This window comes from Pseudopipra pipra, chromosome 23 (genome assembly GCF_036250125.1).
Source record: "Pseudopipra pipra isolate bDixPip1 chromosome 23, bDixPip1.hap1, whole genome shotgun sequence".
NCBI lineage: Eukaryota > Metazoa > Chordata > Aves > Passeriformes > Pipridae > Pseudopipra > Pseudopipra pipra.
This window is the reverse complement of record NC_087571.1, coordinates 5,498,271-5,511,602: the sequence shown is the minus strand read 5'-3', so window position 1 is coordinate 5,511,602 and position 13,332 is coordinate 5,498,271. Positions and strand designations below refer to the sequence as shown.

General features: G+C 52.6%; 1 protein-coding gene across 4 annotated transcripts in view; it reads right to left on the bottom strand.

The window, feature by feature from the left end:
* DIXDC1 (DIX domain containing 1) overlaps window positions 1–13,332 on the bottom strand; it is a 30,793-nt gene that overhangs the window by 3,943 nt on the left and 13,518 nt on the right. For 2 of the 4 annotated variants that reach the window (XM_064634571.1, XM_064634570.1), the window contains exons 3-16: window positions 13,118–13,243; window positions 11,964–12,213; window positions 10,787–10,894; window positions 6,170–6,282; window positions 5,654–5,802; window positions 4,191–4,280; window positions 4,042–4,095; window positions 3,570–3,620; window positions 2,486–2,590; window positions 1,938–1,991; window positions 1,290–1,382; window positions 1,135–1,206; window positions 381–467; window positions 79–240 (exon numbers count right to left, since the gene is read on the bottom strand). In XM_064634571.1, coding sequence (XP_064490641.1) covers window positions 79–240; window positions 381–467; window positions 1,135–1,206; window positions 1,290–1,382; window positions 1,938–1,991; window positions 2,486–2,590; window positions 3,570–3,620; window positions 4,042–4,095; window positions 4,191–4,280; window positions 5,654–5,802; window positions 6,170–6,282; window positions 10,787–10,894; window positions 11,964–12,213; window positions 13,118–13,243 — 1,514 coding nt within the window. Of the gene's footprint in view, window positions 1–78; window positions 241–380; window positions 468–1,134; window positions 1,207–1,289; window positions 1,383–1,937; window positions 1,992–2,485; window positions 2,591–3,569; window positions 3,621–4,041; window positions 4,096–4,190; window positions 4,281–5,653; window positions 5,803–6,169; window positions 6,283–8,427; window positions 8,631–10,782; window positions 10,895–11,963; window positions 12,214–13,117; window positions 13,244–13,332 lie in introns of those variants that run through there. The other 2 variants (XM_064634572.1, XM_064634573.1) reach the window with 2 other exon arrangements.

Genomic DNA, 13,332 nt, shown 5'->3' with positions numbered 1-13,332 from the left:
AGGACAAAGTGGCACCTCCGGCTGGAGCCCTCAGTGCTGCATGAGGGGCACAGGCTGGGTGCCCTGGGGAGCCTTTACCCTTCTCTCTTGCCTCTTCTGGGTCTCCATGCGGTGCAGGCGCTCCATGAGGCTGGAGATTCCCTGCTCCAGGCTGTCGATGGTGTGGTGCTGGGGGTCGTGGCCACTGAAGCTGTTCCTGAGGCTGCGAAGGGCGTCCCGGACCAGCTGCAGGTCGTTGGTCTGCCCAAGAGACCAGAGGTCAGGCTGGCTCTGGGCTGCCTCCTTCCCCTCTAAAACCACGGGTCTTAGCCAGGGGAAATCTCCCTTAATAAGACAGAGGCTTCCAGGATATCAGGAATGTATCCCTGAGGTGCACTCACCCCTCGGTGGGCCGTGGGAGCAGCTCCTTTTCCTGCTGTCTGGAGAAAGCCATTGCTCTGAGCACTGTGACTGCTGTAAGCCATCACCTGGGGCAGGGGAAAAAGCAGGTGACACAAGGAATGTGAGTGTCAGGACCCCCCCAAAAAAATCCCAAAAATGAGAGGGCATGAAAGCTTTCCACATCAGTGACAAAACTCCCACCTTCTCCCAGGTAAACCCACTCCCTATGGAATGTGCAGGCAGTCCCACAGGTCAGAGCACAAACCTGGTTCCTCACATAGAGGTGGAAAAAAAGGAGGCAGAGCCTGGAAGGGGCTTGCTGCTGCATCCCAGGGCTCTGCAAGCTCTAGTGAATAGTCAGTGTTCAGGTGGCAAGGACAGGTATCAGGGCTGGCCTGTCCACCAAGACACTTCCAAGTGCTCAATACCAGGCTCAGCAGGAAAAGGAGGAGATCAGCTAAACCCTGGTCTGACCACTTGCCAGTGTCAGAGATGAAGATGGGAGCCAAGAGTCTCCAGCTCCCACTCACCCCTGTGCTCCCCTCACTGTTTCATCCCTTGGGATTTTGACACAAGAAGCTGAGCCAGAGTGCTCAGTGCTGGGAGCTTTGGGACTCTGGGTGTTCTGTGGGGTCTGACTGCCTTGCTCAGGCACTGACAGTGGGACTGCAGAGCCAGGCCTCTGGGATGAAGGGCAGGATTTCTGTAGGTACCTACAGGGTGCTGGACAAACAGCACCAAGGCTCCCCTTACCTCCTCAGCCTCCCTCTTCATGCAGTGAGCCAGCAGGGCCTCCTTGTGCTCCAGCTCCCGCTCCAAATCCACCTGGGAGGGGAGGAGAGGAGTCAACACACACACTGAGCCAGCCAGGAGAGTGCCAGGGCATCAGTGCAGCCCCCAGCCCGTACCTGTTGGTAGCTGGCCTCGGAGAGCTGCCTGAGCATCTCATCCAGCTTGGTCTGGTGCTGCTGCAGGTGCCGGTCCTTCTGGCACAGCTCCTTCTGCAACACAGGAATCGAGGGAATCCACATGAGCAAAGCTCACAGTCATCTCCCCAGGGCAGGGAATCGTGGCACCTGGATGGGGACTCGCAGTGTGTGTCCTTCTAGCCACAGGTTAGAACTCAGTGCCAGAGTTTGGGGGTTTTTTTTAAATGTAGGTCAGGTTGTTACTGCCCAGAGTCCCCCTGCCCAAAGACCCACTGCCAAGACCAGAGAAAACAGGTTCCCGAGGGACCAGTGAACAACCAGGTGGCTCAGCCTAACCTGACAGGCCTAACCAGGCTCAGCCTAACCACTTCTGCACAAGTGGTAGACACTTATCCAGCCATCACAGAAAAAAAAAATAAATATGACAATAAAAGCTGTGCTTTAAAAACCTGTGGGCAGAACACAGAACATCTGATCCCTCCACCTCATCACAAACACTCATCCACCACTCCTGGGGATAATGAATAAGTTGCAGTGCCACTCCCAGAGGTGACACAAAACAAAGTCCCAAAACTGAAGAGCCCCCAGATGCTGCCCCCAAAGCCTCCAGGGAAGAGGTTCCATTACTTTGTACTCTGCCAGCAGCCGGTTTCTCTCCTCGAGCTTCCTCTGAAGATCAACCTGCAGAAGTGACACACAGGTGTGAGACAGGTATCCCCAGAGTGGTAATCCCTGCCCCCTGTGCTAAAGGGTGACCAAATATCTGCAGAGCTCAAGGGAGCTGGTGTCCAGGGATGGCAACATTTGGGCAGGACAGTCCCTCCCGCGTCCTTCTCTCTCCAGACACTGCCCTTGGGCTGCCAAAATGCCACCTGCTCACCCAGGGAGAACAGGGAATAAAGGAGAAATGCAACTGCACTGAAAACATTGGGGAAAGGCCCTCCCTGTTTCAGCTGAAGGTCTTGGAGGACAGGAAGTGGGAGTGAAGGTCAGGAGTGTCCAGGCTCCCAGCTGGCCAGAGCACTGTGTGCAGTTTGTGCTCTGCAGACCTGTGACTGCTCCTTCACTGTCCCACGACCCCAGCAGCTCTGCTGCAGCCACCAGCTCAGCCCTGTGGCTGCTGGAGCCCTCAGGGCCACCAACCTCCTCCTAAAATAACCTCAGCAGTGACTCACGTTCTGGTTGTGCAGCTCCTCCTTGTCCATGTTTGCTCTCAGCAGCTCCTGCTTTAGCTGCAGGACTGAAGCATCCTGCTGGATCAGCCTCTGCTGGAGGGCATCCTGGGGAGAGATGTCCTCTGTGGGAAGGTGCAAGGAGGGCAGAGACCCTCCCCTGAGGAGTGAGTGACCCAGGACAGTGGCCACTCGGAGCTGAAGGAGAGCAGGAGGTGCACAGACACCACCCTCAGCCCTCCTACCCCAAAGTGATTTCCCTGCCAACATCCTGGCTATTGGGACAGAGGGATTTCCGTGCTTCAGCCTAAACTTCCCACTCCAACAGTGGCCTGAGCTTGGCTCCCATGGAAGGAAGCAGCTGTGTCTTTGGAGGGTGCTCAGTGCCCTCAGCTCCTGATCCAGCCACACATCTGCAGCATCCAGAGGGCACAGAGAGGCCAATGTCAGCCCAGGACACAAGGACACTTAAGCTCTCAGTGTGACCCAGTTGTGCAGTGAAATCCTCTCTGGAGAGGCCAAAGTCAGGACTAATTCTGCACCTTTCACTCAGGGCCTGGGAGCTCCACCTTGGACAGCTACTGCTGTTTGCTCCCTCCCAGGGAGCCTGACAGGCAGCTCTAAAAATACCTCTGGCTCAGGAGTAGATTATCAGTGTTCACAACTCCAGAGGGAGGAACTGCACAGTTTCTGAGGAGGGCAAGGATTTCCCCAGGCTCTTTTTCCTCTGCTGTCAAGAATGAGTTCACTGGGGCAGTGCTGCTGTGTGCACCCCAAGACAGCAGGGGAAAAAAAGAGAGCCAAGAAAAGCAAGCAGGACTCATATTTTGTTTAGGAGAAATAGGAAAAAAAAAAAGAGTGGAAATTTGACCACAGTCCTACAGACAGAATAGAAACCAGGAAACCCAACTCCTTGTACCTGCCTTGGGCCAGAAACAAATCACAGGATCCCCCACTCCCAAGCCCCCCAACACACCTCCCTCCACACTGAGGTTCCTCAGAGGTGGATGGTTCCTCTGGCCCCACTCATGGGCTGCAGCAGACTCTAAAGCTCTGCTATTTATATTTAAAGTGTCCCTTTCCTCACCTTTATCCCCTGGAGGTTTCGAGCTTCTTGTTTGTATTTCAGCAGCTCCTTCTGCAAAATGCAACACAATTTGATTAAATGGCATCTTGTCACCCCCTCGAGAGCCAACCAAAGCCAGTGTTCCCTGTCTCCAGACACATGGTGCAGGAAAAAAAGCACATCTCACCTTTTCCCACAGATCCAAGAGCAGTTTTACTGAGTTACAAACATGGCAAATAGCTGAGCAGCTCCCTTAACCCCTGCTATTAGAGTTCTGAGAAAAAAAATGATTGTCTAGTCCCCCAAACCTGTCCTTCAGGGCCACATCAGATCCTTCTCCCAGCATCAGACACGGCCCTAGAGCTCTAACATAATATATCCCCCATATCATCCAGCAGGTTGTCCCCCCCCCCTCAAAAAAAAAAAAAAAATCAAACAGCAAAGATCTCTTGGCCCAAAACCTCTCTGCCCCTCCACCTGCTGTCCCTCTAACCTTTAGGTCTTGATTTTCTTCCACACTCTGGTCCAGGCGACTTCGGATTATGATCTGGATGCAAAACATCACCATTATTGTTGTGCAACCCCTGCCTGGGGCAGGACAGAGCAGCAGGCAGGGAGGTTTGGGTGCAGAGATGTGCTCACCAGCTGCTCTTCAGGGCAGGCTCCACGTTCACAGAGCTCAAAGGACCCTTCCTGCTCATCCTCAGGTAAAGACCCGTTGAGCAACAAAGCCTGGGAAAATAAAGGGGGAAAAAATCTCCTCTTCAGAGGTTTCAAAGGAAAAAATGATTGAGCTGCAGCTCTGGCCAACAGTCATTGCTATCAGCCTCTAAACAGCTTCATTTTCCACTTCTGCTGACTTGTTCCTCTCAGAAAAGAGTACATTTCTTTCAGGAATGAATAAGATTTACCCCCTGAAAAAGCTCTCCCAGAGGTCTGTCAGCCAATTCTCTTCCCCACAGAAAGACACCAAACAAAGACAACTCAGATTTTCGGGGGCCTGTCTCAGCTTCAGCACCTTATAGGGCGTCCACACATCAGATCCCCAGTACTTCAGTCAAACTCCCTCAAACTGGAGGCTCTTAAGTGGTGAGTAAGAGGAGGAGAATCGATTAATCAAATCCAATTTCTTGGCTGGCAACATCAGCTGCCTCTCCCTGCTCCCGGGGGGTGAAGGGGCAGCAGTGCCAGCTGCTCACCCTCCCTGCTGGAACACCCAGGGCATGCCAGTCCCCCCAGTGCCTCCTCTCCCTGCTCCCAGTGGGCACAGAATGCAACCAGATTTTACCAGGGAACCAGGGAATTTTTTTTTTTATTTTCTTTTTTTTTTGGGGGCTCTTTTGTGTCCTGCCCATTGTCCCCAAGGAAAGTGCCCGCCCAGCTGCCTGTGCTTCTCACACAGGCTCTGCTTTGTTTACTGGCACATAAATATTTACAATCCAGAGCCACTGTGGTTCCCAGCACAAACAGAAAGGGATATTCCTGAGAGAGTTCAGTGTCTCTACCATATGGATCAGGGGCTCAGAGTCAAACACACTGGGCTGAGGGTCAGGGAGGGACTGCAAAAGGTCCCACAGACAAATAGTTGCGTGGAGAATGGGCCAAATATGATAGTGCAGCCTGGTTCATGGGGAGACTGATGCGAGACTGTGACCCCTGATCAGCCCTGGGACTCTTGATTGATCTCCTGCCATCCCTTGTCTCCCTGCATTACTTCTGATCACAAATCACAGGGCACAGCCCCCCTCTCTCGGGCTCTAACAAAGCCCCCAGCACGTGGGAAAACACTGGGGCATCCTCACCCCCCTGCCCAGCAACAGGAGCAGTGACAGCACACCCAGGGCCAGCACAGCCCCACGGGACAGGGGCAAGCCAGGGAACCAACCAAAGCCAGGCACAGCCAAAAACAGGCTCTGCTTCAGATTCCCTGCAGTGCTTCCACTCTAACCTGCACTCAGTGCCCTCTGCCCTCCCCCAGTCCACCTCAATTACTGTTAATTAAGATCACCAATTTTCAGTCTTTCCAGCAATATAACCTTCCCCTCTGCACACCCTTCCCTCTCCCTCCCTGGCAGGGAACACTGGCTGGGAAGAAAATCTATTACCTGCAAGCCTGAAATCATCTTTTTTGCTTCCTCCATCTCCTTTTCCAAGTGGTCCTGTTGCTCCAAAAGCTGCTCCTCCCATGAGTTCTCCAGGTATGACCCAGAGTTCCCCGCTTGCCACTCAGGCTGGAAATGGGAATCAGTCTCCTCTGGAAGAGAGAGCAGCTGGATGTGGTCACAGCAGACAGGGGAGCCCAGGAGAGACCTGCACCCCACACTGACACCAAAGGGAGTTGCTACAGGTGGCTGATCTCGAGGATTTATGCCTCAAAGTAAGCTTTGCTGCACACACACATATCCCAGGTAAGTCTGCATCTGATCCCTGGAGATTTCCAAGCACAGGACAGGGGAACAACGTGTGACAGAAAAGCACCCGTGGGGTTTGCAGAACACCCCGGTGTCAGTGGGTGCACCAACTCACTGAAGGCAACCTCAAACCATTTCAGTCCCTGGGGAACTTTCCAGCAAGTTTATATCACACAAACAAGCCCCAGTAAAGCTTTATCTGCGAGGTACCTGTTTTAGTTTCTGTTTCTTCAGTCTGGAGGATCACAAGCCTTTCCTTCTCCTCTGATGGGGCTACAGTGGATTCACTCTTTGCACTGTGGACAGGGCTGGGTGATGTGAGACTGCAGGGGAAAGAAGGAACAGCTGCTTTGGTGCTGATCAGCATCACCCTCATCTAACACCATTACCTGCATCCTGGAGAGGCCTTGAACAAACCAAACTGGGCATGGAACTGTTTTTTTCCTGCCAGTGCCACAACAAGTCAACTGACAGCCACAAACCTCATTTTCCTTAACAGAATGTGAGGTCGAGGCTGACACCACAGAATTCAGACACTCACTCAGAAACAAATTTACTGCAAGCCTTATGCTCACACCACAGGCTGAACAAAAAGCCACCCTGGTTCGCTTCATCTCTAGCTCCAGGTTCCAGAAGCATCACTTCAACTTGAAATCCCAAGGGCAAAATATTTTTCAGAGTCAGAGCCCACTCGCTCGTGTTCTTAGATTAAAACTGCTTGAAAGTACCTACATATTTTCACTGGAGCCATCTCAGCTGACTGGGAGGGTCAAGCAATCTGGTTTGTTGGGTTTTTTTTTCCAGAAATTCTTCCCAAATGCATCACCCAGACAACACCAAAAGGTGGCTGAAGCTCAGTGACCCTTTCAATGTACCTCGAAAGTCGCGGGAATTAATCCTTGCGAGCGTGAGCAGGAGTTAATTTTTCATTCTCCCCAACACAGAAACAAAAGGGCAGGGAACAAAAAAAAAAAAGAAAACACTGTGGAAATGATATAATAGGTTTTAGAAAAATAAGAGGCTTCAGCAGCTCGCTGTCTGCATCTTCCCAGCACTGCTGCTGCGTGTCCCCCCAGCTCCCACGGGAGGGGAAAAGCCCTGCAATAGAGATGGAAATGACTTGCTGCTCCTGCCTGCCCCACTCCCACGGCCAGGGGAGCCTCCTCCTCATTTATATTACAGACCTGCAGCCTGGTTTTCAAGGGCCAGACTCACCCCACGTCAAAGGGAAGAGAAATGCAAGCAAAAGAATAACTCTCTTTTCCCAGAAATCTCTAAGGGCTGCACTGCCTGTCCTTTCAGGTGTGTGCAGGACTGTTAAAGGGGTCCAGGCCACCTGGCTTTGCTCAGGGATTTACCTTCAGGAATTTAAACTCCATCCCAGCAGTCCCTCATCAGGCATATTTTCTTATACAACATCTATACCCAGCTCCCTGCTCCTTGTGTAAAATTATGGGGTTTAAATTGTGGTTTTTATCTTGTTTGGAAGCCCAGGCAGTTCTGGGGGGTTTGCATTATGTAATAATGAGGCTGGGAGGAAAGGATGGAACATTCCCAGAGCACAGGTGCAGGCAGGAAGCCCAGCTGATCCAACAGGGCCAGGAACTCCAGGCGGGATTTTTACCTCCTTCTAGGAACAGACCTCAATATTCCCCCTGCAATATTCCCAGCTGGTGCTCCGTGCCCTCTCCCTGATAAGGCTCTGCTGGTTCTCAGCCATGCAAAAGATGAAAGGATGAGCTGCCCTAGAAAAACACCACCAGCAACTGTTGGGGGAGAAGGTGGTGAAATAGGGGTGGGCGAGGGCAGGGACCAGAGAGGATGAAAACCGAGGGGATGTGAGCCTGGAAATAACATTCTCCTCTTCCAAATCTGCCTCTCTTGGCAGTGGATCCACATTCCAAAGCCAATGTAAGGGATCCCAGGTGGGTTAAGCAGTCCCTACAGGTCTGCACATCATAGGCAGTTCTACATTCCCACGTCCACAGACCCTTTCCAGGCAGCTTTCCTGTTTTAAAGGGGCAGTGGGCTCACGTGGCATCAATAACCCCCCAGACATGCCAAGCAGTGACAGAACCAGCAGCAGATGAAGCAGCAGCACAGGTCAGGCTGCCTCATACCTTATCAAGTTAATTCTGGGAACACACAGGTTTTGTGTCAGTCAAACCCAGCAAAGTACAAAACACCCACAGCTGTGATTTGTTCTTTAAAGCACACAACAATTCACGCCAGAGCAAGCAGAAATAAGTGCTGGGAAATTAAAGCTGTTCGAGACACATTCACGATGCGAGCTGTTCCACTTTATTCCTTTCACCACTTGGCTCCTTAACCCACATCCCTTCTCCCCCGAGTCCCAGAGTTGCCAGTGCCTGCACAGTCGAGGCTTGGGGGCACCAGCCCTGAGTTCTCACGTCTTAATAAACACCCCATCCCTGCTGTTCGAAACGACAATGGCAACAATCGCTCACCATTTGACCTGCTTCCCTCCCATGATCCCACTTTAACCTCTCGCCTCACAGAATCCGTTTCCCCGGGAGCCTCAGGATTCTGGATACGGGCAATGCCTTGTCCCTTCGCATGCTCAGGGATCCGGTGTGTGGGGGGGAGGACGCCAGCTCCTGTCAGAACTACTGGAGGAAGATTTGCAAGCCAGATTGCTGAAAAATTTCGCAGCAGAAACCAAAAAAAAAAAAAAAAAAAAAAAAAAAAGAAAAAAAAAAGAAAAAAAAAGAAAAATATATATAAAAAAAGAAAAAATAAAAACAACCCCTCAGGGTCTCCGCAGGAACGGAAGATCCACAGCCCCCACAAGCGGGTGCGATTCCGGAGTCAGGGAATTCTGCAGCCCGGGTTCTGCTCCTGCTGCTCTTCCTGCCGGGTTGTTATTCTCCCTCGCTGCTGCATTTTGGGCGGCCGCGCACACACCCGGCTGTCCTCAGCACCAGGGGCTGCCGCGGGTGCTCCTCAGCCCATCCCGCCCCGCTCAGCCCCCGAGCATCCCCCGCGGTCCGGGGACCAGCCGCGGGAAGGGGCTCCTGCCCCCGGGTGTTCCCGGCGCTCCCGGTCCCGGCTGCGGGCTGGGCAGGCGGCTCTTCCCAGCCCTAGGCGAGGCTTCCTCTTCCTCGCTGCCTCAGCTCCTCTCCCTCCCGCTGTCACACGGGCTGTGCGAGGCTCAGCCTTTCTCTGAGCCCGGCTCGGGGTGGGGGAGGGAATGCCGGTGGGAAGGGGAGGGGAAAGGGAGGTGGATGGGTGAGGGGCTCGGCAGCCTGGGAATCATCTGATTTTGGCAAATTTTCCATGAATCATTCCGATTGCCTTCGCTTATTGGAGGGTTTGTCTCTGGGAATTCTGTTATTGAGGCTGTGAGGTCTCCCAGTGAGGAGTTAATGCAGGAAGAAGCTGCCCTGGGATCAGATGGAGGGGGGTGGCTGCACTTAATAATCACATCTCTCACTAATCAAAAACCATGTTGATTCCCTCAGCCAGTTCTCATAACTAAACTGGAGCATTTCTCCCTGGAAGGGAACAGAAAGCATCTTGTTTTCATCACGCAGACACTGGTGTCAGCAAAGACACCCCCAGGAGCTGGAGGGAACACTGCTCCCACTTTTGGGCAAGCACCGATCACTTCTGCAAAGATTCCCACTGTATTCTGTCTTATCAGCAGTAATATCACCCCTGCCTTATGGGCAGAGAATTCATGACACGATGGGGGGAAAAATAAACCCCATGATTTAGGATGTGCAGAGAAATCCTCGCTCACCGCCAAAACCCAACCACACGTGAGCCAACGTTGCCTGGCAGTGCCTGGGGGGTGGGAGAGCAGATCAGATCCTCCAGCCCCCTCACACTGAAGGATGCTCAGAGAGCACCTGGAGTCACCCACTGCCCCACTGAGATCCCAGGTCGAGAGGCAGTGCCAAGGTCTGTGACATTGGCCATGAAATCCTCTCGCCGAGAGCGGAGCTTTTGCCTCTCCCCTGGAACAACAGCCTCAAAAGCACACTGCTGACATCATGTGGAGGCACTGGTCCAGCACTGGCTCACTGGGAGCCCCACGCTCCTCCAAATGGCTATTTATAAACATGCCCTCAGTGATACACAACAAATTCAGGGGAGAAACACAAACTCTTGTCGTTTTCTCCTCCCCTGGGCCAAGCAACCTGATAACACAGAGAATTATTTCTACTGTGGAGCATAAAAATGGGCCTGGAAAACCCTGTGGAGAGATCCTGCCTGCTGAGAAACCCTCTGTGGCAGTCTGTCCTTGGAAAATGAACCTGTCAGTCCCACACAAATCAGAGGGGGATAGTTGAGGCACCCAGGGAAAAGGCAGGAGAAGGAGACAGCAAAGCAGAGCTGAGGGTTCCACTGGGGACAGGAAACTGTGAACCAAAGAGCTGCAGCTCTGCCCTCACAGCTGCTCCAGATGGGATTAAATGGAGCAAAGCACCATATCCAGAGGGAGATCCAACATGTTCAGTAACACAGCTCTTTGTCTTAATGTAGTTTCTTGTTCTCTGGGGGAAAAGGGCTCTCCTTGGCTCTGGAGCTGGATCAGTTCCCCCACGGGAGCAGTTTTTTCCTCAAAAGCTGTTTCAGCTCTCCCACATCCACTCTCTCTCCTATCCCCATGAAAACACTGGCAGCAGAACCACTTCATGTGGCCTTCAGGTTGGCTCCTGAGGCTTCATCCTCCAGATTAGGCAGACACTGTGTTCTGGGAATGCCCTTTTCCATCAGAAATACCCAGATTATGGTGGTAAGGAACCACCACTTTAGGGAATGTCACACAAAGGACACATGTTGGCAATAAAAATCCCTTACCTGGAGGAGTGGGACTCCAATGGCACGTTCTGCTGCCCCTCATACTGCTGCACCAGTGCCCGGACACTCCAGTAGGGGTTTTCAATCTCCTCATCCATGCTGCTGTTTCTGGAGATAAGCACAGAGTGAGGGAAGCCTCATCTAATAGGAGCAGAAATTCTTCTTGTCTCCAAGAAAAGCTAATGAAAGGAAGGTGAGAAGGAGGGGACAGCCAGAAAAAACACCAATTCTCCTGTCAGGGATCCCCATCCCATCTTCTTGGTGTGAGGGAAACACAGGCAAACAAGCACTGCCCTTTTAAACTCACCCCTAATTCTGTGACTAGAAAACTACACAACCTCTAGGAAGGCAAGGAGAAGAACAATTTGCAGACAGCACAAGGACTGGCTTTGCTGAAGAACTCCTGGTCCAAGGCCTTTGCAAGATAAACCTTTAACATTTAGTTTTTCAGCAAAATATCCCATTTCAACCTCACTTCCAAACTGCTTCATGGGTACTCCCTTGAGCCAGTATCATGTGGGCAAGTGACCTTCAGCTGAGTAAACTGAACCCTCAACAGCCCATCTGGCTTCCAGTTAAATGTCACTGCTATTATTATTGTTATTATAACCTACAACAGCACCTTTTGCAGGTGTTAAATGTGCTTTTCAGGACTGCAGGTGGATCATCTCCCTCCAGCATCACCAGAGCTCAGCACACAACCCCCTGAGTCCACCTGGAGCAGTGGGATGGACAGTGATGGAGGAGCCAGGACAGGCTTGTGCAGAGTTCTCAGTGCCTCAGTTTTGGAAGCAGCTGCTCCCAGACCCCTGAGCAGTACCTGGAGCTAAGACTTGAGAATATGAGAATATCTCCAAAGAGACAGCTCCAAGGGCACTGTGCTCAGCAGGAAAACGAGGCAGCACAGTTCCCTCTGCCTTGGCCATAACTCGCTGTTCTCTTCTGGTGAGATAACAAGACCTCCAGCTGTTGTTTTGCTGTAAAACCCGAGGAGAGCCCGGGACACCTGCCCTGTGTCCCGAGGCTGCCTGGCCAGGGCGGTGCTTTGCCAGGGCACCGTTTGGGCGGGAGGGAGCAGTGCCTGCCTTACAGCAGGGGCTGGCAGGACGAAGGTGCACTGATTTCAGAGGGAACTGTGTCCCCCGTGTCCATCCCCCCAGCAGGAGCAGCCCCTTACCGGTGCCTGTGGCGGAACACGTCCCGGCCGGAGTGCAGCACGTCCTGCCGGACCTCGGCCAGGGCAGCCACTGCCCCCTGGGCCATGGCAGCGGCAGAGCGGGGCCTGTGGCTGCCCGGGGGCACTGCCCAGCCCTTCCCCACCGGGCCAGCCCCGCTGGCACCCACGGCTCTCCCAGAGCCTGGCTTGAAGTGGGCGGCCAGGGCCAGGATCAGCCTCATGGTGGACTTCAAGTTCCCGTCGACGATGTCTGCAAAACACAAGCGAAGCCAAGGTGATGGTCATGAGGTGCCCCCAAAACGAGCACTGAACCCTACAGGACCGTGCCAGGCTGGGCTCAGCCCTGCAAACTGCCTGTGCCACCCACCCACCGCAGGTTTAATGCCTTGAGCCCTCCCTGCGTGGCCATTTCCAGCACATAATTACCGAGTGCTCCCTGGGAAAGCACGGCACCCACTGCAGCCTGACCACTGTCCCAGCACACAGAATTTCCTTTCTTTAAACCACACAGGACCAAAGAACAGCACTGTGTTTCCTCAGTGCTGGCATCCTGTACCACAAACATTGGCAGCACCTTGCAAATGTTAATTAGCCAGCTTTAATAACACCACACCGGGCACTCCCCCAGCCTCTACACCAGCTCAGACACACTGATCTCATGGCAAAGCTCAGCCACTCTTTCAGACTAAGGTTTTCCAAAACAATGCAGTCAACTGAGGCACACAAAGTCCTGACTAAACCGTGCCACAGCCATGGGACTGTGCATTGGGTCTCCTCCTTATTTACAGGCCATGCAGAGCAGTGCCCTGGGCTGCCAGTGAACCAGAAATATGTTCCCATGTCTTGTTTCACAGTAGCAGGTTTATATGTCCTTTTAGTGAAAGATTCTGGGTCTGTATTCCTCATTACACCAATATTTGAGCTTCTGAGTGCTCAGTAGCAGCAGAAAAGGCACTTTTTTCTTTTTTTTCAGTGCACTGTGCTGCTACCACTGTCCTTCAACCCAAACCCTCTACTGAACCACAGGAGATAAAACCCCAAAACTCCCCCACAAACTAATACATTAATCTACTAACACATTATCAGTTTGATATAAAACAAGGAACAGGCTTTCAGCAGCTAAACCCCTCTGTGCCCCCCCCAGGGCCGGGTACCTTTAGCTGATGTCTGGTGCATGCGGATCTTCTTGGATGCCACAAACTGTAAGACCTTCTCCACATTTTCCCTCATCTCCTGCTGGCTGGTGGGGTTGGCCTCGATGCCACTGAGCTTCTCACCAGCTAAAGGAGGGAAAAAGCTTTTTCAGAGGGGAACTGAAGGGCTTGGTACCATCAAAGGAGCTGCTGGAGGTGCAGGGACTGATCTGATC